Source organism: Corvus kubaryi, unplaced genomic scaffold (genome assembly GCF_017639235.1).
Source record: "Corvus kubaryi isolate FWS band 111438036 unplaced genomic scaffold, C.kubaryi_AGA036_p1.0 37361, whole genome shotgun sequence".
NCBI lineage: Eukaryota > Metazoa > Chordata > Aves > Passeriformes > Corvidae > Corvus > Corvus kubaryi.
This window is the reverse complement of record NW_024581118.1, coordinates 3,877,975-3,902,856: the sequence shown is the minus strand read 5'-3', so window position 1 is coordinate 3,902,856 and position 24,882 is coordinate 3,877,975. Positions and strand designations below refer to the sequence as shown.

The window sequence follows — 24,882 nt, the reverse complement described above, 5'->3', positions numbered from 1 at the left end:
TGCTGAGGATGCAAAGAGCTGATGGCTCATCCTTGCAGCTGCTTGCCTCCCCCTACTCCACCCTTTTTATTTTTTGCATCAAATTAAAAGCAAATGGCCTTCATCCCCCTCTGTCCTCACACACGGGACTGTTTGGGCAGCACCTGCCTCCATCTGGAGCCTACATGAAGCCAGAGAAGTCTGGGGTCCATCCCTTGATGGGTGGAAGCTGCCCCACTGTGCCTTGGACAGAGGCTCCTTGAGGTGCTGCCAGTCATCCCGACAGCTCTTGCATTCATGTTCAGGTGGGTTTAGGACGTGGGACTGGTTCAGGGCACCGAAAAACACGGTAGGAAATGCTCTGTCTGGAGGAGATGGGATGGAGTCGAGGAATGTCAGCCTGACACATGGCCCACACGAGGATGGGGAGAACCCTAGAACAATTTAGGTTAGAAAACACCTTAAAGCTCCTTTTTCATGGGCAGGGGCACCTTCCACTAGACCAGGTTGCTACAGTCCTCATGCAACCTGGCCTTGGACGCTTCCAGGGATGGGGCAGCCACAGCTTCTCTGGGCAACCAAGAGGAGATGAGATGGAAGATGTACGGCAGAAGCCCAAACAATTTCACTGGCTGGGAACGTGCCTGGCAGCCCTGCCTGCTCAGGAGCACTGCTGGCCCTCCCGCCTGCACCCTCCCCATCCCCAGGCTGATGTCTGCCAGCTTTCCCCGGGGAGCCCAGAGGATGGCTTTGACTTCTCATTTCCTCCTGGTGTGTTTAATCGCCTGATTTTTTTTCCCTTTAGGACTGGGAGAAAGAGAGGAGAGGTGGGCAAAGGAAGACAGATGCGTGGAAAACAGAAGACTAGGTGACAGATTGAGGGCTGCTATAACCACAGTAGCCTGCCTGATGGATTGATAGATTAGACAGGGAATATAAATAGCAAGTATGGTTTATCTATCCCCGCTTTATTTTCCTCTTGTCTGTCTCTTTATCTCTCCTGGTGTTATTTTCCTCCCGCTTATCTCTTTATCTGCCCAGCCCGAGGATGGAGGAGAGGCGGGTGACAGAAACAGGATGGATGAGTTCAGGTTTCCACCGCCTTTGCAGAATCCAAGCAGACAAGTTTTGCCAGCTGTGGAGGATTAGAAAGCGGGCTCAGATCTGCACGCTGATACACTTTCCCCGCCCCTCTCCTTTCCCCTGCACCACCCCCTCCGTCCGCACGCCCTGCCTTGGGGCACTGCGCTCGGAGGGTCGGCTCCTTCCTCTCTCTGGCTCATCTTCGGCCAAGGAATGAGGGCAGCCACCGGAGCGGTGAGCTCTGCTTGTCTGGGTACCCAGCGTTCCCATCTGGCAGCCGGGCAGCTCCACTGCTTGATATTCTGGTCAGGCACCGAGTACAGCAGCGGCAGCAGCACCGGGAAGAAGGGAGGGAGGGGAGCCACACAGCACGGAGAAAGCCAGGGCTAGGGATGACAGTAACTGTTCTGTTCTTTTCTTTCTTTTTTTTTTTTTTTTTTTTTTAATCTCAGTTGGTTTTGGTTGCTCTTTTGCTCAAAAAAGGCATTTTTTAAAAAATATATTAAACAGATACATTTTACTAAGATGTCTCTTGGCTGGAGCCACTGACAAGAAATGACACTCCCCAAATAAATAGGCTTAAAAAAACCTGTCCCAAACAAACCAAATAAATAAATACATAAATAAAACATTTCTTTTCTTTTTCTTTCTTTTGCATTAGGTTTTTTTTTTGTTGGTTTTTTTTTGTTTCATGGGGAATTGTGGCCCAGAGGTCTCCGCCGGTGTCTGTGACGGCAGCGTTCCCGGCGCAGGTGCCAGGTCCTTCCCAGGCAAGGGGTGAGACGGAGCCTCGGCACCGCAGCAGACACGAGGTGCTCGTGGAGAGGCCCCGGGGAGACCTGCGGGGTCTCGAGGGCCTGCGCTGTGGGGCCCCACCAGCACCGTGTGCGAGGGCACGGCTGCGGGATGGATCACGGGGGATGCAAAGGCAAAGGTGCCAGTAGAAACCTCTTAAAAAGACTACAAAAGCTGGGGTGGCGAGGAGGCTGCCACTGGGGGATCCTTATGGTGGGTTGGGCACCTGCTCTGGCAGGACCAGCAGCTGCCTCTGGCCAAGCCACATCCCCCTGGGCCATCGGCACGCCTCCCCAGCCACCTCTGTGGTGGCCACGGTGGCATCGTCCCCGCACTCAGAGCCAGTCTGCACGGCATGAGCCATCCCTCCTCCTTGGTCCCACTGGCATCCTCCATCTGCTGGAGCCCTGTGTCTCTTTGGCCAGTTGCTGGGTGTACCATGGAAGCACGCAGTTGGCACTAAGGTAAGGCCTTGATTTAAATTTTGAGGGTGGTTATTTCTCTCTCCTCCCCAGGAAGTCTCTCCTCGCAGCCCCCCGGCGCCGAGGCCTGAGTGCTCCCGGCCGTTAGCTGCACAGCTTGCCCGTCTCCTGCTCCAGCGCGTTGGGCAGCTTGGCATTGAAGGCTCTCAAGGAGGACTGGATCCTCGCCACCTCGTTGTTGGCCAGCTTGAGCCGGTGCCGGAGCAAGCAAGTGAAGAGGTCGAGGCGGATTTTGCCAGGGGGTGAGAGCCTGTTCACCCGGTCCCTGATCTCCAGCAGCTGGAGCATGGCTGAGTCCTGGGAGCCCTGGGTGTAGGGGTAGTCCAGCTGGAGGATCAGGTCACGGATAGCGTCCGGCTCAAAGGGCAGGCTGTAGCCAAAGACTTGCAAGCTGTTGATTTTCATGTACCCCAGGTTCTTGGAGGGATCTGACATCTCCAAGGGTTCATAGTAGATTGTCTCATTGGAGCTGTCATCCAGAGACTTGATGCGGCTCCTCAAGTAGACATGGACCGTTTCAAAGAAGGTCTTCCACTTGTTGCCCAAGGTGATTGTCCAGTTTTGGCACTGGGCAGAGGCATCTACGGTAGTCCTTTCCCAGTCTGGGAAGCTGCCCTCATTGACAGGCATGAACCAGCTCTCTGAGTGGCTTCCCCCAAAGGGATTGACATAGATGGCCATGACGGGCTCCAGGGTGCTGTTCTTGGTGAGGCAGATCTGCAGGGAGAGGGCCAGCATGACGTGAACCAGCCCGGGCTTGTACTTGTTGCTCTTCAGGGTCAAGAGCATGCGCTTCCTCCAGGAGGGGTCGAACCAGCTGCCCAGGCGCATGTCGTTGCTGATGAAGATGGAGTGCACCTCGATGCGGCTGTCCCGTTTCTGCAGGAGGTACTTGAGCTCCAGGTCCTGCAGGTCCGTCTCCAGCCCCAGGTAGTGCTCCAGTGAGTCGGCCACCTCGGGGCGGCAGAAGCCCTGGGTGAGCACGTAGCCGTGGTTGCAGGTCCCGCAGCGGGTGCTGTTGTCCTCGGCACAGCTGGCGCAGGCTGGCCCCTCGCCCAAGGCACACGGTATGGAGCCCTGGCAGGAGGGCTGCTCGGAGGGACAGGTACAGCTGTGGCTTTCTTCCAGGAAGGTCCCAGGCATGGTGGTCTCGCTGCAGTACAGGAGCGACTGTGCGCGGCTCCACCAGAAAGGGAGGGACCTGGTGCAGAGGAGACACGGGGGAACAGAGGCTTAGGTGGCATCTTTTGGGACACGACTGACTTTCCCTAGGGACGGAAGAGTGCCCACCTTGGGTTTGTTTCCTGCTCTGCTGGCGGCCCCCCCATGAACCAAACCCCATTTTCAACCTTCAGGTTTGGACCTGATCTCTCAGGGCCGCATTCCAAGCTGGTACAGCCGCTCCTGCTGCCTGCTCCCCCCCAGGCATCCCTCCCAGGTGGGAGCTTCTCCAGTCCCCACCACAGGGAGGTGGGCCCTGGCTCTGAGCCACGCTCAGGGCACGGGGCAGCGTGCCCAGCAAGGGATGCCATGGCACCCTACCTCTCCTTCGGCAGCTTGAAGCGAGGTTGCCGGTGGCAGCGTTTGCTGAGGTTGAAGAGCCGCCGGATGAGTCGGTAGGTTTTCCTGGAGAGCAGCTTCAGGCTGGTGCCCAGCTGTTGGTAGCGATGCTGGACATCCAGATCCATAGCCCAGAAGTGGGAGATGGCCGTCCTGTTCAGGAAACGGTCTGTGGGGAGTCTCTTCACCAGGGCCTGGAACTCCTCTGTGGGGAGAAGGGGACAGCATCAGCAGACCCCGGAGGGCAAGAGGTGAAGGTGGCGCTGAAAGCAGCCTCCCTCCACCCAAGCTCCGAGGTCTTCACGGTGAGAAGACACCCCCAGACACGCACCACCCAGACCGGGCTGCTCGCAAGGGGACGGAGATGCTTGCTGGGGTCTCCCCAGCCTCACCTGACTCCTCGAACTGGCTGTGGTGGCTCTCCCAGGCTCGCCCGAGCTGGGCCAGGCTGCTCTCCAGCGCCTGGATGTCGGCCTCGGGGCAGTTGCAGCGGGGGAAGGCGGGCTGGCACTGGCAGCGGCAGTCGCTGCGGCGGCACACCAGCTCCCCGGCAGAGCCGCAGGCGATGTAGCTGAGGGCGGCCGCCACGAACCTCTCCCGCAGGTAGGAGGGGAGCACCGTCTGCAGCCCTGCGGGCGGGAGCGGCCCCGAGAGCATCAGGGCACGCACGGAGCCCCTCAAACAGCACCCGGCCGAGGAGGGCACCAGCCTCCCCCCTCCCCGGGCTCCCACCCTCGCACGATTATCATATCAATTTGCTGTGGAGCCGCTTGTCTGAGCTCTGCATCGATCTTGGCTCCTCTTGGCAGACAAACAACAACCTCATCCTGCCCAGCTTTCATTATTTTCATCCCCCCTCCTCCCCAGCCCTGAAATTAGAAGCAGCATCTCGTGCCAGCATCCTCCCCTGCAACCCCCTGTGCACCCACAAGCATCCCACGGTAGCACTTGTCCTCCCCCACATCCCCACCAGCCCAGCCCTACCTTGGAGCTGCACTTTGTTCTCGGGGCTCTGCACCAGGACGGAGCTCACCGAGTCCAGGTTGTCATAGTTGCTGCAGCCGAGTGGCCCTGTCCGTGTTTCTGTCACCTAAGGCGGGGACAGGGATACAGGAGGGGCAGGTGGTCAGGGATACAGGAGGGGACGCAGGGTGCGCTACCCCGCTGGGAGTGCTGCAGATAATCCCTGACCACGCTGGCCATGCCCCACTCCTCGTAGCAGGGATGGCCATGGGCGGAGAGGAGAACGAATTATCTGCTAATTAGCTTGTTGACAGGCGGCAGCCCCGCCTGCAGCCCTCTGAAAAATGTGCCTTTATTAGCGTGCCCAATTTCCCATAAATAACGGGAATATGTTAACTTTCCCTGCTCTCTGGGTGATGCTGGTTTTAGGTCTGGCCAGCAGCGAGGGGCCCCTGGTGAGGCGTGGGGCCGCAGTGTCCCAGCGCTGTCCCCTCCGAGCCCCCTCGCCTACCTTGATGGCGGCCGTGGCGATCTGGATGTGGTGCAGCCGGCGCAGGGTGCTCTCCCGGTCGATGAAGTAGGAGGCTGCCAGCTGGTGCAGGGTCTCCAGCGAGACCCCCGAGCTGTTCCCAGGCGCCCCCGCAGGCTCTGCCCTCCGGCTCAGCTTGCGCTTGTCCACAAAAATGGTCAGGGACTCCTCTCCTGGGTGGGTGGACAGGCAAGACTTTTGGGAGGCTGCTGGGCTCCCCCCGTTCCCTTTCTTGGCCGTGTTTCTCCCGCAGTGCTTCTTTCCCCACTCCCCTCCTCTCGCAGCCCTTGAGCGAGGGCGGTGAGCAGGACCGGGCACCCCCAGCACTCACCTCCCAGTGTGGCGGCCAGCAGGAAGTGTGTCCCATACTTTTTGATGAGGCTGTCGGTGATCTGCTGGGGGCTGGGCCGACGCCCCAGCAGCCGGATGTTGCGGATGAATTCGGGGGCCAGGGGAAGTGGTAGGCTGAAGAAATCTTTCCTCTCCAAGGCCAAATTATTCACCTTCCAACGGGCAAACTCTCTGTGGGAGGAGAGCAGCAGTGGGGAGAGGGTGTGAGGTGGGTCTGGCCGTGGCACACGCATGCTCTCCTTCCTTCTGTCCCCGATTTCCAGCTCAGGACAGGTGGAAAACTCCAGTTAGAATCACCCCGACCTCCCCATCGGAAGTGAAGGACCTGCTGCACGCCCTTGCCAGCTACGGATCCAGCCAGGACAAAAGCGCCGTCCCTCCCTGAGCCATTGATGGTGATAAAGAGCTACAAGCAGCGGAGATGCCTGATATTGATTAATCCAGCACCTCCGGCAGGCATTAATCACAGCCCAGGGCAGGGCTAGACCCTTTTCCAGCCCATTGGGCTGTTTAGATCTCATCCCTCCTCCAGCCCTATGCCTGTGGATCCAGGTGAAAATCCAGCACCTGGGGGTATCCTGGTTTTGAATATCAGCAGCGTTTTGTGGGAAGCTGGAAGCGTTGGGATGTGGTGGGGCTGGTGGTGGGTCCCCTCAGAGCCGCAGATGCTGTGAATGTGCCCCCCCCGGCCTTGCCCAGCCCTAGGGAGCAGCTGCCCAGCCTCCAAAACCCCACGGCCTCGTAAACAACCGGCAGCAAATTTCAGCCTAATCTTTGGCATTTTGCTCTAATTAAAACCAGGCAGTGGCTTTCAGACAGTTTTGCTGGGGCTGGATGGGAAAAGATGGAGAGCGAGGGAGGAGGAGGGATGGGTGCAAAGCAGCAGCTGCTGGGCTTGGCAGATGACAGGTTGCCTCCCATAATGATTTTTGGGCCCAGAAGATGGGATGCTGGGGCCAGTAGCAGAGCTGGGGATGAGGCGGTGGGGGGGGGGGGGGGGGTGCTGCCTCTCCTCTTGCACACACACTCCCTCGGGGGGGCCGGGCTGCCAATTTCCCCCCTTCCATCCCACAGGCAAAGCAAGCCCCGAGGGCTGCCGGCAGGTTCTCTGCCTCCGGGGAGGTGTGAGCCGGCTGCTGTCCCTCTGGCTGCTGCTTCCTGTCCCACCACCGTCACCGGCAGCATCCCTAGAGGACGCCGGTCCCTCGGCATGGCAGCGTCAGCACACAGGGAAGAGGAGAGGAGCTCCCTGGGGGTGCCGGGCTGCATAACAAGGCTGCAATCCCGGCACCCACGTCTGCGTTCCCGGGAGGCAGTGGCCAGGCTTTGCTCCACTGTTTGAAGCCCCCAGGGCTCAGCACCGGTGGGGAGTGGAAGGGGAAAGGGCTCATTAGCCAGAGGTGACAGTCCCAGTTAGGTCCAGGAGGCTGTGGAGTGGAGTGGGTTTCCCACAGAGGCTGTCATGGGGTGGCCCTTTGCTGTGGTGAGTGGACCCTACTGCTGCCAAACCCGTTTCTCTGCTGGCAGGAAACCCTCCCCCAGCCTCGGCCCCCATGCATCCAGCATCCCACTGCAGCAGTCTGTGGGCTGATGGCACTGGGGACACGCCAGGGGGTCAGTCAGGGTGGCTCTTCTCGAGCCCCAGCAGCATTCCAGCCCCAGGGGGACTGCCAGTCTAGGCAGGTTCAGTAATTTGGCACAAAGATGGATTTGTGCATGGAAAAAGGACAAAAGAGCATCTTTGTCCAAAGGGCCTGGAAGGTGGACACCACATGCACACTGCCCCTTCTGCTGTTCCCAGTTTCCACCTCGGGGCAGGAGATCAGTAGGTGGAGGATGCCCAAAGGGACTGGAGTATGCATGAGACCCATCCTCCTGCCATAAGGGCTGATTCCATCTCAACCTGTGCCCCAAATCCCTCCCAGCTTAGGGCAGATCCTGCCTGGAGCCCAGCCTGGCCACACCACGAGCATCCTGGGGGGGCTGCTATTACATTCCCTGGAAAAGCAGCATTTCACATCCACCCACCCGATGGACAGCCTCCTCCCACACGTGGGGGTCTGCTCGCGTGGATTAGAGAGGGTCTGCCTCCCTTCTGCCATGCCCCCGCAGCCCCCTCCCGGGCTGCCCGCAGCCTCTCACCTGTAGATCCTGTACCTGGTGGTGAAACCCTGCCGGTAGCGCTCCATGAAGTCCACGTACTCCTGAGCTCGGTAGAAGGGTCCCCGGTCGGTGAGGAGCCAGTCGAGGGGTGCCCGGACGGAGGGAGAGGAGGATGAGGAGGAAGAGGAGGGGGCCGCCGGGGCTGCATGGCCCTGGGGCACGGTGCTGCCCGCCCCGCCGGCCACTCCCCAGCGGCAGCAGGCGCTCAGGGCCAGCAGGGCCAGCGGCCACGGGAGCATCGGCGGGGGCCCGTCAGCACGTGGGAGGTCCTGCCGCCCCATCCTGCTGCTGCCCGGCCGGCTTCTTCATTCTCTCACCCCGCGGCGATCCTCCGGGACGGCCCCGTCCTGCAACGCCGAGCAGGGAAGCCCGTGAGGACAGCGGCAGGGATACAAACCAGGAGCAGCCGCAAGCTTTGGAACGCCTGCTGGGATGCTGACAGAGGGAAAGCTGCGCTCCAGGGAGAGCCATGCATCAGGCACAGACTGGTCATGCCACAGGAAGTAAGAGTTTATGGGGTTGGGGGTCCTGGGTGCTGCTGAAGTTAAATGAAATCCTGGCTAATGGCTGTTTGTGGAATTTCTGGCTTTTTCTTTATGCTTTTCTCTGCCGTGCATCAGCCTGCCAAGCCAAGCTTGCTGCTGTGGGGTGCCCGTGCGGTGGGGATGGCGGGCTGCCCCTGCACCCTGCGTTGTGGGGACGCACGTCATGAGCACGTGCAGCTCAGTTCAGGGGGCCTAACAATAATAATCATGGGGAGCTGGGACAATGAGCTTCTCCAGGTATGGACTGGACCATGTGTGGTTGATGTCAGACTTCTCATGGTGTCCTTGCTAGTGGCTGAGATGATGGATGGATGGATGTCCACTCCAAGGTTGGCTGGGCTGATGGAAGTGGTGTTTTGGGTGCAAAGTAAAGATGGAGATTTTCTGGGAGCAGAGACCACAAGGCCAGAACCTTTGCCAGTGAAAGTGGGAGTTGGGGAGCTGCAAGGTCTGGCCAAATCAAGGTGTGCTGTGAGGCAACAACAGCTGTTTGCCTCAAAGCAGGGACCCCATGGCTGCAGGGCTGCCAGGGAGGATGGTTTTTATTCCAGGAAGGTGGCTGGTGGGGGCCTGGAGCCCAAATGCCCGTCCCTGCTGAGCGCACACCAACCCTGCATTCTCCCAACAGGGCTTTGCTGGATGAATCACCATGCTTTAACATGTAATAATATGATTTTTAAATTTTTTCTCCCTCTCTTCTATTTTTAAACCCTTAAGGGTGCCCTTTGATTACGCTTTCTCAGCTTCTCGCTCAGCCCTCAAGGCTGGGGCCCTGTGAATTTTAAACAAAAGCTGAGACTTTCGCATCACCAGGTTTGGGTGCCAGGGCAGTGGGGTGGGCAGGAGCATCAGGCAGGGCTTATTCTGTTCCCCCACACTCTTTTCTCACATGTCACCCTGGTTTCTCTCAGCCTGGCAGGCAGCCACAGAACAGCCCAGTCACTGCCTCCTGCTCCTGGCACGTGGAGTCCCCCACGGCCACGATGTGACCAAATCCTGGCCCAAACCGTCAGCCCCCATGCTGCGGTGGAGGACAGGCAATGCCAAGCTGGTTTCCTCACTCTGTGCCTCAAGTGTTGGAGGGAGCACCTGACACCCCCAAAACGCGGCAGGACCCGATGACAGCGGCTCACAGAGGTGCTCGTGCTGCCACGTGTGGTGGTGGCTGAGCAGCTGAGGCATTTTGGCTGCCCCGTAATCCTCCCTGCCTGCAACCAGAGCTGGCCCGAGGGGAAGCAGGCAGATGGGATGCAGAGTCTGCCTGAAGCAGACCTGCACCCTGCTCCCCTCCCCAGCAATATGTGCTGGTGCAATTAAACATTGATGTGGCCTGGGGACCAAAGGGATCCTCAGAGCTCAAGATTAAAGCCCCCCAGGTCCATGCTGCCTGCAGCCATGGGTCCTGCTGCTGTGCTGACCCAGGACAAGCTGCCAGGTCCAGGAAGGAATGGTGGGAGCCAGGGTCTGGCAGCAAACCCCATGGATGGTTTAGATACTGGCCAGAGGCTAAACCCTCCGTGATTTGATCCCTGTCCCACACAGCAAGGAGGAAAGCAGCACTCTGCTGAGAAGCTGAGGGTAAAGCATCCTTGGACAGCATCTTTCTAAACCCTGCCCATGGAAACACACTGCTTGTAGCATTAAATATGGCTGTGACAGCAAAGCACCTTGTTTAAATATCGGGTGCAGTGGGACTCTGCCTGTTGCCTCACAAACACACCCCATCTCCTCGTCCCCTGCCATCATCCATGGGTTTTAAGTGGCTCCTGACCCACATCCAGCTGAGGTGGGTCTGGGCAGGGGCTGCTCCCTGGCTGTGTCCCTCCCCCCACAGGGGTCTGTAACAGCCTAGGTCTTAGAGGGGATGTAAAAGGGGATTTTAAGTGGTTGAAGGGGATGCTTTCCCACAAGTGCCATGGGACATCGGCCTCATCCATCACCACTTCACACCACCACAGACTGGCAGGGATGATTTTGCACCACTCACCTCACCGCACTCCCTGAGGCTTTCCTGGTGTAAATCAGAAGGGCATGGGAGTATCCTTCCTTTGATTCAAAGCACAGAGGGGATTTTTTGGGGGTGGGACACACCAGGCAGAGCACTGTCTTTTCCATCAAACCTTCCTAGATGTTAATTGCTTCCCACCAGCACTAACCAGCCCTTTGCTATCACCACCCTGGGGGGGCACCTCTGTGTGCCCTTGACAAGAGGGGCTCCCCATGCTGTCCTTCCCCTCCTACTCCCCTCTCCCACCACAGCACCACAGCTAAGGCAGCAAACATCTGGCTCACCATCAAGGGGATGGATATTATGGATAGACCCACTCTGGGTCACCTTTTCCCTTAGGCTGTGGTCCCCAGACCAGCAAGAAACCATTTCAGCCTGCTCTGATGCCTTCCCTGGGGAGCTTGTTCTGAGAATCGAGGCTGAGCACGGGATGTGTCCCTGTGGCTACTTCATGTTTTACTACAGAGCATTAAAAATAGGATTTCATATTTCCAGCGCTTGGCTGGGGCAAACTGGTGCAAAACCAATGAAGATTCCCTCCTGAAATGAAGCAAAGTTTCCAGCCTTGCTAAGTGAGCTTTTATTCACATGTCCCTCTTATTTACACCGTGTATCCCGGCAGCTCCGAGGGAGCCTCCTGCTTGGGGACAGGCGCTGACGCACGCCTGCATCCTTGCCAACAGGAACTGGAAGTCCCAAGTCAGGCAGGAACGGGCAAGGAGAGCCTGTGTGGGGGCTGCGCTGAGCTATGCAGCACTGTGTCCCCACGGAGCAGCTTTCCTGCACCACTGTCAGCTGGGATAATTTATTTCCTCCTATTGATCAGGAGTTACATAAAATAAATATGTGCAGATATTGCCATAGCTCCGTACAGTCCCCAGTCCCTACAGCTGGGGGGGAACTGGCTCTGATCTGGGGGGAAGGGGGGCTCCACTGCTGCTCTGTGGGGTTGGGGCAAGGCTTTTCGGGGTGCACCTCCACATGCTCACACCAGCATCCTCCTGGGATGCTGGGGAGAGTAAAGCTCTTTAGAAACAAGTAACCCCCTTGACCTTACTACTAGAGCTGGAAATAACTTTCTACTCACTTTTCCTTGATCCAAAAAAATGAAGGTTTGATGAGAAGCATCTGACAACTCTTTTTTTCTTCTTCCTTTTGATTTAGGGTTTTGCATCACAAAAGTTGGAAAACTTCCAACTTGTTAATTTTTTTCTCCTCTTCCCCCTTCCATAAAAATCCCAAAGCAGTGGAAGAAGAGTTCCAAAGCAAATATTCTTGGCAAATTTTCCTAGGACCACAACCTCCTTCACGGCCAAGTCCTCCCGAGCCCCTTGCAGCCCGGTGTGTCCCCGCTGCCTGCAGCAGAACACCCCGGTGTTCCCCCACCAAAGATGGCTGATGCATGGCCCACACTGTCACTTGTCACGAGCTACATCTTAAAAAGAGCTTGTGGCAATTTCTAGAGGCACCCCCCACCCTGGGGATGGCAGCGGGGTCACTTCTGCAGTGGCGTCCTCATCCAAAATGGCTCGAGAGGCCAAAGGAGGGAGCGAGATGGGGATGGGGGTGCTCAGGTGAGCTGCAAAAGCCTCTCTCTACTGCCCTTGGAGCTCACAGTGACAGCAACAACATCCTCAGGCTAACATCGGAGCTTTGCCGAGATCCCGCTTGCTTCCATGCCGACGGCATCTCCAGAGCCACGTGCTCCACCATTAGCTCACCTAATCCGGCTGAGTTCGATAATTAAGACGTTAGCTAATTGTTAGGGACATTAACATTGATTTGTGCCCTTTCATGCTGCAGGAGCAGATCTCGAGATACAGAAACTGGGAAGCACACACTGGGGAGAGGGCAGTGGTATTTGCCAGGTGCCATTGGGAAGCACAGGGAGATTCCAGATGGACTCTGGAACTCCCTCCGTACACGCTGAGCTGAAGCCCAGAGCCAAATAAACCCCACTGCCTGTGGCAGGTACAGGACACCAGTTGGTGGCAGAGCTGTGGGACGTGCTCAGCCGCAGGGGCTGGTCCCTGGGGCACAGTGGGAGCAAAGCTGCATCCGTGCAGGAGCGATAGGGAGGGGTCTCGAGCTCCCTGGGGATGCCTTTTAGTGGGAATGAACATCAAACTGGGTGACTGAGTCACCTTCTCATTAAACATGGAAAAGCTTTATCAAATTAAGGCCACTTAAAAGAGCCTGGGCAAAGGCTAAGTGCAGTTTAGCCTCTCAAGTGGATTGACTCGGCCGAGCCATGCCTATGAATTCACGCAGGCGCCCAGGCCACCTCTTGCTCTGCCGCTTGCACACCTCGGGACAGACAGTCCCAAAGGGCTCCATTTCTGCAGGATGCTCCCACTGCTCCGGAGCCACCCGTCTTGCCTGGGGCTTTGTGGGACCCACCTCCCCTACAGCCAGCCCTGCCTCTCCCTGCCTGCGCCGTCTCCCCTGCCCCGGCTCGACTGTGGTTTGCAAGGAGCTGCATCGCCGGGCTCGCATCCGCACGCTCCCGAGGAAGCGCCAGGGCCTCATTGATCGGCCGGGGTAATTAAGAGAGCGAAGCAGGCACCGCCGGAGCGACAGCAGCGCGGTAATCGCTGGCAAAGCGGGCACGGCGGGGTGCTGGCAGCCACCTGGCAGCCGGCCTCGGAGCCACGGCTCCAGGCAGCCAGCATGGGGACAGCCACCTCGGAGCCGTCCGTCCTGCTGGAGCCGCGGCGATGAAGATCACCACGGTGGCTGCGAACAGATTCTCGCTGGGCTCCCGCAAGCCACCCCCGGTAGCCTGTTCAGTCGCTATAGCCAAGGGACTCCAAGTCGCTGCCCTCCTCTCAGCTCATGAGACCAGTTAGAAAACCTGTAGGGCTCGACGACTTGGGTTCCTTTTATTAGCTTTTCTTCACATCCTCAAGAGCAAGACACTTGAAGATGAGAGTAAAGGAAAATAGCAGAAAATCCCAGGACTCAGGGAGCCAAGGATTTGCATAAGACATCAAATGAGTTGAAGCCTGGGCCGCTGTCAGGGGAGATGGCAGCTGCGTGCAGCGAGTCGCACCAGTGCCATGTGTTCTGCCCTCTGGCTCTGCACACCCAAGACTTTCGCACCTACAGGCAAAAAGCTTCTTAAATAGAACAATGTGCAAAATACAATTCCCCCCCCAGCACAGTGACGGCAACAGCAGCTCCGGCTTCCCCACCATGTGCTGAGAATCCCTGCAGATGGATCTCTGGGACTAGGGAAGAGCATCCCTGCACACGAGGGCATGGGGGAAAAGAGCAGCCCTGCAGCCCCCTCCCCAGGGAGGATGGCTCCTTCCCCCTAACAGACCCTGCGTGCCCAGGACCAGCCTCACGCAGGAGCTGGGGACAGTGCAGGGTGGGGAACGCTGCTTCCCTTCCCTCCCTTGCCTTCACACGGGTGACAAGTGTCATGGACGGGCAGTGATGCACAAGTGTAGCTCAACGTTAGCGGCGCAGGACAAATAAGGTGGTGGGTGGCTGGTGTTGGGCAGAGAGAGGGAGCCCTCCTGTGAGGCGTCAGAGTGGGGCCACTCCCCTTTCCAGCACCCTGCTGCTCGCCAGGTCTCCAAACTGTCACTGAACGGCCACCAAAGACAGCTCCGCTTCGGAAAAAGTGCAGGGGCCTCCTTGCAACATCTCCGGGGCTGGCAGGGACCCTCCTGGCTGCTGACAGAGAGGGGACACTGACATCTGCCGGCGGGTCCCACCCGGCCCCGCAGCGCCCAGGCTCACCGTGTCCGCCCCGGGACCACAGCGGGGGCACCCCGGGACCCGCCACTGCCGCTGCGGGGCGGCGACACGCGGGTCCCCTGGGGAGGGACAGGGCAGGGTGAGCATCGCTGCGCCGAGAGCTGATGCTCTCCAGCGCTTTAAAGACCCAGAGTTTTGTTTCTTATTGAAAATACGAGTGTTTAGGGAAGGGAACGGAGCCTCGCAGCGGGGCCCCCCGGCTCCCGGAGCTGCTGGTGCTGTGCCGGCGAGGCGCCCGAGGCGAGCAAACACCTCCCGACGGGTCACGCACCCACTGCTCGACCCGATGCTCGGGGTGGTGGAGCGGGGCCCTGCGGTGCGGGGAACGGGCGATTCCCCCACAGGCTATTGACTGATCCGTGCCCATCGGAGAAATGTCTGTTTTAACATTTGCGGGGGCATCTCCCCCGGTCCCTGCGGGCGCGGGCTGTCTCACACCGGCACTTCACACCGAGCAGCGCACTCAGCACGCAGCGGCAGGTCCCAGCATCCCGGGCATCCCGGTAGCCCGCCAGTACCCGGTCCCAGCGGGCCGGTCGCAGCCGTCCGTCACCTGTCGGGCCCCGCGCCGGGGTGGCTCCCGCCCGGGGAAGGACGCGGTGCCTTCCCCTACACCCGACCTCGCCGGGGAGGTTGCGAAGCGAGCCCCGAGCGGGGACACAACTTGACCAAGGTCACCGAGCGAGCCGGCGCTGGCACCCGGGATCCCGCCCTTGCGGGGCCGCCGCTCCCCCCGCACCGCTCCTTCCCCACCCCACCACCGGCGGGATCCCCACGCCGGCTCACCCCCGTCCCCCAGCTCCTCCCCGCGACCCCGCAGACTCACCCCAGGCTCCAAATCAGCGCCGGCGGGGCACCGGCCGCCTCTCCGTCCCGTCCCGCTGCGATCCGCTGGGGCTCAGCGGCCCCGGGCGCTGCCCCGCCGCTGCCTCCCGGGCGCTGCCCCATGGCCGGGCGGCCCCCGGCGGCGCCCACACCATGCCGCCCTCACGACAGCCTCCGCCGCCGCCGGGTCCGCCGCGCTCCCGGGGCCGCCGCGCCGCGCCATAATATATGCAGCGGCCGCAGCCAGTCAGAGGCGCCGCCGGCGGCCCCGCGCGTTCCCATTGGCCGGGAGCGGCAGGGCGGGGCGGGGCGGGCGTTCCCGCTGCCTCCTCCCGCCGATCCAGGGTCGCGAGGCCGGCGTGAGGGAGCCGGGAATGGCGGGGCGGGAAGGGACCCTGGGGATCGCCTCTTCCAGCCTCCCGCCACCGTCAGCCACACCTTCCGCTAGACCGGGCTGCTCCGAGCCCCATCCAACCCGGCGTCGAGCATTTCCAGGGATCCACGTGCACAGGTTCTCTGGGCAGCCTCATGGGCTGGTCGTTCCTGGCGAGCAGCAGGAGGACGCCGTCAGTGACGCCAGATTTACTGCTCTCGGCTGGTTTTTTAACGTGTGTTCTATTTATCCATCTGTATTCTTCACACCTCCCACCGAGCCCCTTCCTCGCTCCTCTCCACGCGTCGTTAGGCATTCCAGGGGCAGCGCTCCTGGGGGTGCATCCCGTTTCCAAACGGGAGGGTAGAAAGAGCCTTGTTGGAGACACCCTCTAAATAATGCAATGGCACCTTTTTTTTTTTTTATTTTTCAGAGTGAAAAAGCTCCTTTTAATGAGTTTGGGTCGCCTGGTGAAAGAAGAGCAGTGAAAGGGCCTTGTGGAAGTCATCCAATGGGATTTCCCTGTGCTCCCCAGAAGGAACACAATAGGAGAGCCACATCCTACAAAACACCTCTGCTCGTTTTTCCTTATTTTTTCCTGATTTTCCTTCCCAAATTTTCCCCATTTGGTTTCTTTATTTTGGGGGGGTTTTTGTTTGTTTGGTTTTTTTTTTTCTGATTTTTCCTGATTTCTCCTGATCCCGAGCCAGTTGGCGCCGGAGGGAGACAGCACTGCTGAAACACACCCCACTACATCCTCACTGGCTCAGTTCAGTGCTTTACTCTGGTTGTTGAACGTGGGTAATCTCTGGTGGGCACAGTTCTTCCTGCCCGAGTTGTCACGGAAGGTAAAAATACAGGGATGTCACAGATCAGTCTGGGGAAAAGCACCCACTGCTTGGGGTGCGTGGGGCACAGTACTGTCCCCCTCCACGCCGACCCTGGGGCGTGTTAAGCTTCACAGCTGGCACACATGAGGGAGGGGGAATTTTGGGAAGCCCTCACAAGAGGAGGTGGAAAGCTCCACAAAAGAAAAATACAAAAAATTGCGAGTATCTGCTGTGTGGGGGGTTTTTTGGAGGTGCCAGGTGGGCTGGAACGATGTCCCCTGTGAGGAGATGGTGTGGGGTGGGAGCTCTGCTTCCAGGTCAGGGATGCCTCCACACCCTGTCCCAGAGCAACCATGGCCATATATTCCTGCTGGGATGAGGACTGGGCGTTTCCCCCACAGTGGAAGAAGAGAACATTTTCCATGAGGAGATTTTGGCTGCAGGGGGACCACAGGTGTCTGCAGCAAGGTGTGGCTGTCAGACAAGCTGTCAGGGCTGCTTTGTGCTCACTTAGAGTGAAAATAAAAAGCATCCGGCAAAAAAGATCCAAATCCAGCAGGTTTGGGGTTGCCCTTACACTCCATATATATATATATATATATATATATATACACACACTCTCATATGTATATATGTATATTTGTATATGTGTGTTTACACATACAGACAATGATATATATTTAACACATGGACTTGGGGGATTTGGAGGTCCGTGACTTCTTCTGGGGCTTTGGGGTCCATGACTTCTCCTGGGACTCTGGAAGTCTGTGACTTCTTCTGGGATTTTGGAGGTCACTGACTTCTTCTGGGGCTTTGCCTTCCATGACACCTCGTGGGATTTTTGAGGTCTGGGGATTTCTCCTGGGATTTTTGAAGTCTGGGATTTCGGAGTTCTGTAATTTCTCCCCGGGGTGGGGGGGGGGTGGTACCCGCACGCTATTCCCAGTGCAGGAGGAGGCCGGGCAGTCCCGCGTCCCTGCCGCCACCGCACCGCTCCGCAGCTCTCCCGGTTTCCCAGGGATTGGTGGGGGGGAATGGGGGGAGAGGAGGCAGCGAGAGGCGGGGGGCCGGAGGAACCGGGCCGTGCCGAGCCGCGCCGCACGGGGAGGCGCCGGGCCGCGGTCCCCGCCCCTCGCCGCCGCCTCCCGCCCGGCGCCGGGAGCGGGCGCGGGGCTCCAAGATGGCTTTGGCCAGGCTGTGCTCGCTGCTGGCCGGGTGCTGCCTGGCCGCGGGCAGCGGCCCCGCCGAGGCGGCGGCGGAGGCGGCGGCCAAGGAGCTGGAGTGCAAGCTGAAGAGCATCACGGTGTCGGCGCTGCCCTTCCTGCGGGAGAACGACCTCAGCATCATGCACGGCCCCTCGGCCGCCGAGCCCAAGCTGCTCTTCTCGGTCCGCAACGATTTCCCCGGCGAGATGGTGGTGGTGGACGACCTGGAGAACACGGAGCTGCCCTACTTCGTGCTGGGTGAGCCTGCGGGAGCGCGGCGGGGCCCCGAGCATCCCCGGCGGCGGGGCTCCTCCCTGCCGCACCGGCGGGCGGGCGCCCTGCGGCTGCTCGTCCCCGGGGCCGGTTCACCCCGCTGCAGCAGCATCTCAGCCCCGGGGCCGGTTCACCCACTGCAGCATCGCGGCTGGAGATGCTGCAGGCCTGGGGTGCTCGATGCATGCCCAGGTAGTCACCCACGGGGCTCGTCCCCGGCTCGATCGATGGCCACCGGCGGCTTGTGCTGGCAGGAAGCCCACGGCCTGCTCCCAGCGTGCCCGGCTGGAGGCCAGGGTTTCTGCTTTGTCTGCCCCTGAGCAGAGAGTCACCTTTCCTGCAGCCTGATGGAAAATTACTCTGCTGCCCAATATATCCCATCCTGCCTGTGTGTGCTGCCTCCAAGTGCTTCTGCCCCCAGGTTTTAGGCTCTGGCCTATTCACATGGTCTGGGTGGTTCCCACCTGCTCTTCATCTACTTGGTGAGGCTCATCTGCCCTTATCTCATGGGCTTCTTAAGTTTTCTTCCACCAAAAAAAGCCAACAATTTGCTCCTTTGTTTATGCAGAGCGAGGCCTGCACCTCTTGTGCGTACAGGGACCCGCTTCCCTCCTCACCACCTGGAACGAGTCACTGAGATGTTTCATTTTTGGTGACATTGGTGCAGAACATCAGTTCCTTGCCCACATGTAATGTCCTGCCCTGGGCAAAAGCCACCATCTCTTTCCCAGCAGCCCCAAAATTGGCTGTGCCTCCTTCTGCAAGCCTTGTCCATCTGTTGCTTCTCTGGGTGCACCTTGGGTGTCCCATGAAGGTTTTAAAATGCCACCCTTGTTTGGATGTTGGCCCAAAAATGAGGCGCTGGTGTGTTGCTTGATGTGACGCTGCCCCGCTGTACCACCCTTGTATACAGCAGTGACCCCAGACTGGCTTTTTTTTCCCAGCAATTCATCGCTTCCATGGCCTGTGGACCCCTCCACGTGCTAAACTCCCCCAGTTCTGGTCGCTGGGTGGACATGGGGCAGCACTGGCTGCTGTGTGGGCATCCCCCTTCTCCCCGGGAGAAAGGCAGAGGCAGGCGTGGGGCTGCCGATGCCGTGGGGAGGCTGTGTGGGGACAGCCGGGGATGTTCTGCGGGAGCCCAGGGGCGGTGTGGGGAGGGGCAGCGGGCTGTGGTGCGCCCCTGGCTCCCGGTCCCAGCCCCGTGCCGCGGGATGCTGCAGCGGAGGCCGGAGAGCGTTGCTGTGGCAACAAGGCGGCAGCGCTGCGGATGCAGGGGGACGCGGGCACGGCCGCCAGCCCCGCCACCTTGATGCCCCAAAGGCCACCCGAGCGCTGGTTCCCTGGCCCCCTCGGACCCGATCCCGTGGAGCCAGACCCCGATAGGCCCCGGGGCCTCGGGTGCCGCCAGCAGGGAACACCTGGGTGGGGATCGGGAGGAGGTTCCTAGGCATGAGCCCAGCTCATACTGTAGGGTTTTCCTCAGGGATTTTTCAAATCCGTGAGGTGCCACATGCTGGGCAGTGCAGGGAAGAACCTGTCTGCCCTGGCAGCCCCCACTACAGCCAGGGCTTGCACTGATGATGCCTGGCAGGGGTTTGCTTTTGCCTCCTGCTGGTCTCTGCTGCCAGACAAATACAAGGATGACGAGCCCTGTGCCAGTGCACCTCAGTGTTCTGGTGCTGGCCAAGCTCTCTGGGGCATTGCTGCTTGGGACACGGATCCCCCAAAAACGTGAGGGTGCATGGTGCTGTGCCCAGCATGCAGTGGTTTGAGCTGTGGAGACACAGAGATGATCCCAGGGCAAGTCTTCCTGCCTGGAATGCTGGGGCTGGGGCTGGGCTGGCAGGTGGGGGCACCTTGTGGGGTTTGCCAGGAGTTCAGCTTGGTGACTTCTGGGGAATGTCATGTTACATCTCCCTCTCTCCTGTGAGGAAAGGGCTTGCTTTGAAGCTGGCATGGTCACTTTGCCATCTGTGGGTGTTACTGTTTTGTCCTGCTTTATCATGTGGGGGTGTTTTTTAAAATTATTATTATTATTATTATAATTTTTATTACTAGTAGTACTTCTACTACTACTACTACCACCACCACTATTAGCCTGGACACTGCTTTTGCATGGCAGAAACTCTGAAACGCACAGAAGTCTTGCAAGACCCACACTTGGCAACTCAGAGGCTGCAACCTCTGGATCTGGGTGTCCCCCAGCCCAGAAAACCCACATCAGTGCTGTCACTGCATACTTGCTGGGGGCATGGCTGTGTCAGGTTGGTGCCTGGGACTTCTGTGGGTGGCTGTTTGTGTTCTCACAAGCTCTGGAAGGTGTGTTTGAGCATCCTTCCACGAATGTGGCTTCACACAGTGCTGCTTGCACCATTCCTGGCAAACACCAGACCCCTTCATTGCACTCACCTCGCTGAGTTTGGATGTATAATGAATGATGTCTTGGAGAGGTGATGATCCCCACACACTCGCTGAGCATGGCCTGATTCGGTGTCTGAACCAAGGGCAGCTGGGCAGCTGCTTCTTCTGCTCTGGTGGCGTTCAGATCCAGGGCTCGTGCCCAGGGCAGGGGTTCCCAAGGGAAGGTGAGCTCCACGCTGGTTGACAGAACCTTGGACCAGACCCAGGTGCTGCCCCTGATCAGAAAGGGCCTGGGTTTGGGCTGGGAGCACCATGAAGTGCTTCACAGAGGCTCATGGCACTGGCGCCTTGGCTCTGCCGCGTGGGCTCTCGATCAGCTCCCTTGGGGATCTCTCCATGCCTCAGTTTCCCCTCAAAGAGGGTGGGAGCATGCAGGTAGGTGGCTACAGCAGGCTGGGGCCGTGGCAGGGGAATGAGTGAGGGGAGCAGCTGGGAAAGGCTCTGGGTCAGGGAGCCCTGCCTCCAGTCCTGGTGTCCCTCTCAAATTCCTCCTAAATAATCTGAGGGCTTTCAAGCTTGTTTTCCGAGCTAGTTTTCATGGATACCGGCATGGGTGGTTCCCCTGCCCTGGTGGCACCTCCCTGCCCCAGTGGCCAAACCAGGCATCCCACTGATGGATACGTGGATCTTTCTCCCAACTAAAGGTGTGCTGGGGTGTTTGGAGAATGGGGTCCTTGGAGAGCCACCTGTGGTGCTCATTAAAACTCACGTGCTGGGGAGGTTGTTGAAGTGGGCGTGCCAAAAACACCAGTGACTCCTGACCCCTGCTAACCCCTGGTGAGAAGCTTTGGTAGCATAAATTAATGATGAGGTTTATATTTATCTTTCCACGAGAGGGTGAGGCAGTGCTTGCTGCCTGCTGTCCACGCAGCTTTCCTGGGGCTCACTCTCCCTGCCGTGTCCGCCCCGGTGCCACAGACAGCTGTGCTCAGATCTCCCAGACCCCGTGTCTGCTCCCCTGTTCCTTCAGAAGCAGGTGGGCTGTCTGTGGGGTTACTACCCCTGGTTTAGGATCAGGTGAGATGCTTGGACAAAGGCTTTGTAGCTCTTTTTGCTAATGAGTGGGGCGAGTTTTAATTGCGCTGGGCCGTGCTTGCGCTCGTGCTGCCTTGCTGCCTGCGACTGCCTGGGAGCAGCTCGGGGCTCTTGCCAACAAACCCCACACTGGTTTCTGCGCTTGTCCCCAGAGGGACTCCAACACCATCTCCCCATTTTGCTGCGGGGTTTTCTCCCACCTCCTGAATTTTCGGGATGTGCCGAGGGTGTGGGAGCCGGGATGGGGCCGTTGCTGCGCACGGGGCTGCCTGCATTTCAAATCACCTGATTTCATCCTGCTTTAGATCAGGGAAACCTCCATTTGGAGCAGTGGCCTTTCATCTCGTCTCGTGTTTGTTGCGTTGGGTGTATTTTTTCCTGAAGGGAGGAAGTGTTTTGCTGGGTTGTTGGCCATTAAGAAATGCTAATTTGCAGCTCAATATTCCCTGTCCGCTCGCCTTCACACCCCCTTCTCCCTCACTGCTTGGCTCGGCAGCATCCAGCCACATCTGATATGTCATTAACTGGATTCACACTCCTGCAGGCTGCTAATTTTTTTGGGCCCCATCCTTTGCAGGTTGTAAAGCAGCAAGAGGGGTATTTATGAGCATGCTGGCCTCCCTCAGCCCCTTGGGCTCGACGGAGATTTGTGATGCAATTAAAAGCCGCGCCAAAGACGGTGTCTTTGATTCCTTCACCACCTCTGTAATGCAATAAATGTTTGAAAAGTAAAGTCTTGAGATACCTTTTTGAGTGTAAAATCGACTTGAGGAATGAGAAAGCGGAGCTGGTGGGTTGAACTCGTGCTTTCTGGGTGCCAGATATTTTGAGATCATGAAATACTGGATGGTTTCTTGTGTCCTGTTCATTTTTTTCCCTTGAGTGTGGAGGAGCTGAAGGAGCTCTTTCTGCCTCTCCAGGTTTCCAGCCCAGCTGGTGTGCTCTGAAATAGGGCAGTGCAGCCCCTCATCTCCCGACTTTCCACTCCCTGCTGCCCTCTCGGGAGCCTCAGCAGCAGAGGATGGGAGACGGTTCTTAACTTCAATGACTTTAATAGATTATCATAAACTCCAGCCTTAATACAAGCTGTCATGATTTCAAATTATCTTACTTTTAAATTAAATAGATTCCTTTTTAAATACAAAATCAATTCTAATTTTTTAGAGGGGTGAGATTTTTCAAAGGCACCGATGAACTGGGCATATTTAACTGCTCCTGAATATCTCCCCGAAATATCCAATCAATTTTTTTTTTATTTTTGGTTAAATCCTAGCTAAGCTCTTGGCTCTACCCCTGGAGGCTCTGGCCCTGACTTCCCTGGGTTAATAACAGCATAGCAGGGGGGGTTGCAGGGATGTGGCTGCTGCTAATCGGGGCGATGGCCAGCGGAGCGCCCGGCCAGCCTGGCTCTCCGGCCAGGCTGCGTGGGGCAGCGGCCAGAGGTGACACCCGTGGGCTCTCACCCTCGTCCCACACACCTCCCTGCTGCTCCTGCTCTGCCTTCTACCCTCAGCTCCTAAAAGGCCCCGGAGGAGGGGAGCAGGAACCAAGGGGGTGCAGGGTTGCATTATCTATCCCCGGGTTTTTTTCCAGTTCCACATCAAGTGAGAGGAGCATCCCACTGAGTTTTGTTCCTCTCACCTGGATCTGGATGCTGGCTGTGGGTCCCGGAGCTGTTGGCACACAGGGCAGCCCTTTGGTCCCCGCTCCCCATGGTGGGAAGCAGTTCTTGGGGTGCTGTGGTGCCATTCCCTGGCTTGACTTAATTCCCAGGGGTGTCACCACCAGATCAGCCCCCTTCCCATCACATGTCACCATCCCGAGAGACCAGGGCATGGCAGAGGGCTGCAGCAGGGCTGGCTCCACCCTGGGGCCCACAGTGTGAACCTTGCACCTGGAAACTGGCGTAATGGTGAAATAATGAACCAAATACCAAGAAATTCTGAAGTACCTAGAGAATAACCAAGTTAAATTGTACCAGGGGAGCTCAATTGCCTTGCTTAGATTGATTGAATTACTAAATGAGCCTGACTAATGGAATGGAGTGGATATATCGGACTTTTACTCAAGATCCTGAAATAATTTCTCTAATGAGATTGTGAGCCATTAATTGAACTTGGCTTTGATCCTGGACACTGTCGCGTGCTCTGAAACCCGCCAGTGTGATCTGTGCTCTGGCAGGCCCGGCGTGGGGACAGCTGCTGGCATCTTGCTTGGAGGGCAGTGGGGGAATCTGCCTGGGGAGGTCCCAGGAGCTGTGGTGGGGAAGGGAACCCAAAACACCCCATCTCAGCTGCCCTCCTGCCCCTCAGCAACACCCATCCTGGCAGTGGGATTCAGTGAGTTCCTTCCTGCTGCCAGCAGCTGATCACCTGGCTGGGGTCCGAACCCCTGTTCCCATGAATTTGAGATGGATGCCTGGGGTGTATGTCTGCTGAAAATCCAGGGGTGCCACCTTCTTCCTCCATCCTCCTGGAGTGGTTGCTGCTGGTGGTGGAACACTGCTGTAGCACCCAGAGTGCTGCTGGGTGTCTGCTCTGCTGTGTGAGATGTTTGTCACCAAGGGATGGGGGCTTCCAGAGTCCCCAGCAAAGCGGAGAGGGATCTGTCAAGGGGATGCATCCTACCCTGGCCCTGCCCTGGAGCACCTGGTGGGACAGGACAGGCTCCTCTAACAGCAAGATCTAATAGCTGATTTAATAATGGGGGGAAAACTGCTGGTGGGACCCCATTCCAGCCCCTCTTCTTGGCCACGCAGCATAACCACATCCCTATTCCAGCTGGGCCAGAGTGGGTGAGATGACCTGCTCAGAGCCACTGAAGCACCAGGGACACCCCATGCCTTGTACCATGCCCTCCTCCAGGCAGTGCAGCCCAGCAGCAGCCTCAGCTATCAGGAGCCCTTCAAACCTCGTGGCAGGGTGGAAAATGCTGCAGGAAAGCTGACAGCACCCCGGGGAGGAGCAGGGAGTCCCCTGTGGCCAGGCTGGGGGTGCTGGGGGCACGCTGTACACTGTGTCCCCAGCCTTTGCCCCCATGCTGTGCCCACTGCCTCTGTCTCGCTGGGCACGGAGGTTTCAGTGGCACGGTGGATATACAGGGCCTCTTGTATATTTTTGTTCCTTAACCAAGGGGAAAAAAAAGTAAGAAATAAGGATTTCGTCTCTGGGAACCCGTTGCCACAGCAACCGCGCATCCAGCTGGCTCCAGCGGCAGCGGGGCTGGGACGGGATCTCGCTGACCCAGAAAGCAGTGGGGGGAGTGGGATGTGGGGCTGCTTGGCCTTTCCATGGGGGTGTTGGGGTCTGGCAGGGCGGGCAGGGAGCCAGCACTCAGCCAAGGGGGCTGCGGGGCCTGGCCCCCTCTTTCGTCTCCCTTCCTGAATGTTGCAGCCCACGTCCAGGCAGGGATGCTCGGGCTTGGTCCTGTTCCTGCCCTGAGACCTGTCCCAGTTTGGGGGGCCAGGCTGCCCATGTGGGCACTCCTCAAAGACCCCCAAAGATTTGTGGTAGGTTTTACACCCCTGCAATTGGCTGTGGTTCCGCTGCTGGAGGGAGCCCTTGGGCAGCCGTACGCCTCCCTGATGCCACTGTCTCACCTCTGCCCTCCTCTCCATGTGCCAGTGGCATCAGCTGCATCCCATATTTTATTTTATTTTATTTTATTTTATTTTATTTTATTTTATTTTATT

General features: G+C 58.3%; 2 protein-coding genes across 9 annotated transcripts in view; one reads left to right on the top strand and one right to left on the bottom strand.

Moving 5' to 3' along the window:
- Window positions 1-1,484: 1,484 nt before the first annotated feature.
- Window positions 1,485-15,238, bottom strand: BRINP2 (BMP/retinoic acid inducible neural specific 2). Of its 2 annotated transcripts, none has more exons than XM_042033894.1 (8): window positions 15,053-15,238; window positions 7,900-8,252; window positions 5,723-5,913; window positions 5,374-5,564; window positions 4,884-4,989; window positions 4,292-4,528; window positions 3,882-4,104; window positions 1,485-3,540 (listed from the first exon to the last, which is right to left on the bottom strand). In XM_042033894.1, exons 2-8 carry the CDS (start codon window positions 8,184-8,186, stop codon window positions 2,424-2,426), a joined length of 2,352 nt encoding a protein of 783 aa, XP_041889828.1. In that variant the 5' UTR covers window positions 8,187-8,252; window positions 15,053-15,238; the 3' UTR covers window positions 1,485-2,423. The 2 variants fall into 2 exon arrangements, with proteins under 2 accessions (XP_041889828.1, XP_041889827.1); XM_042033893.1 differs by having other exon boundaries at window positions 7,885-8,252; window positions 15,053-15,237.
- A 2,152-nt stretch (window positions 15,239-17,390) lies between these two features.
- Window positions 17,391-24,882, top strand: part of ASTN1 (astrotactin 1) — a 68,641-nt gene continuing 61,149 nt past the window's right edge. For all 7 annotated transcript variants that reach the window (XR_006017005.1, XR_006017004.1, XM_042033829.1 and 4 more), the window contains exon 1: window positions 17,391-17,717. Coding sequence is in view for 5 of the 7 variants with exons in the window: in XM_042033829.1 (XP_041889763.1) it covers window positions 17,435-17,717 (283 nt within the window). In the remaining 2 variants the exon portion in view is untranslated. The remainder of the gene's footprint in view (window positions 17,718-24,882) is intronic.

Excerpts from the sequence above, each read along its gene's own strand:
- BRINP2 (XM_042033893.1), bottom strand. The coding sequence starts at position 8,186 with ATGGGGCGGCAGGACCTCCCACGTGCTGACGGGCCCCCGCCGATGCTC. Across the intron at positions 4,105-4,291 it reads CAGCCAGTTCGAGGAGTCAG|AGGAGTTCCAGGCCCTGGTG; the intron begins GTGAGGCTGGGG and ends TTCTCCCCACAG. Across the intron at positions 3,541-3,881 it reads TTCAAGCTGCCGAAGGAGAG|GTCCCTCCCTTTCTGGTGGA; the intron begins GTAGGGTGCCAT and ends CCTCTGCACCAG.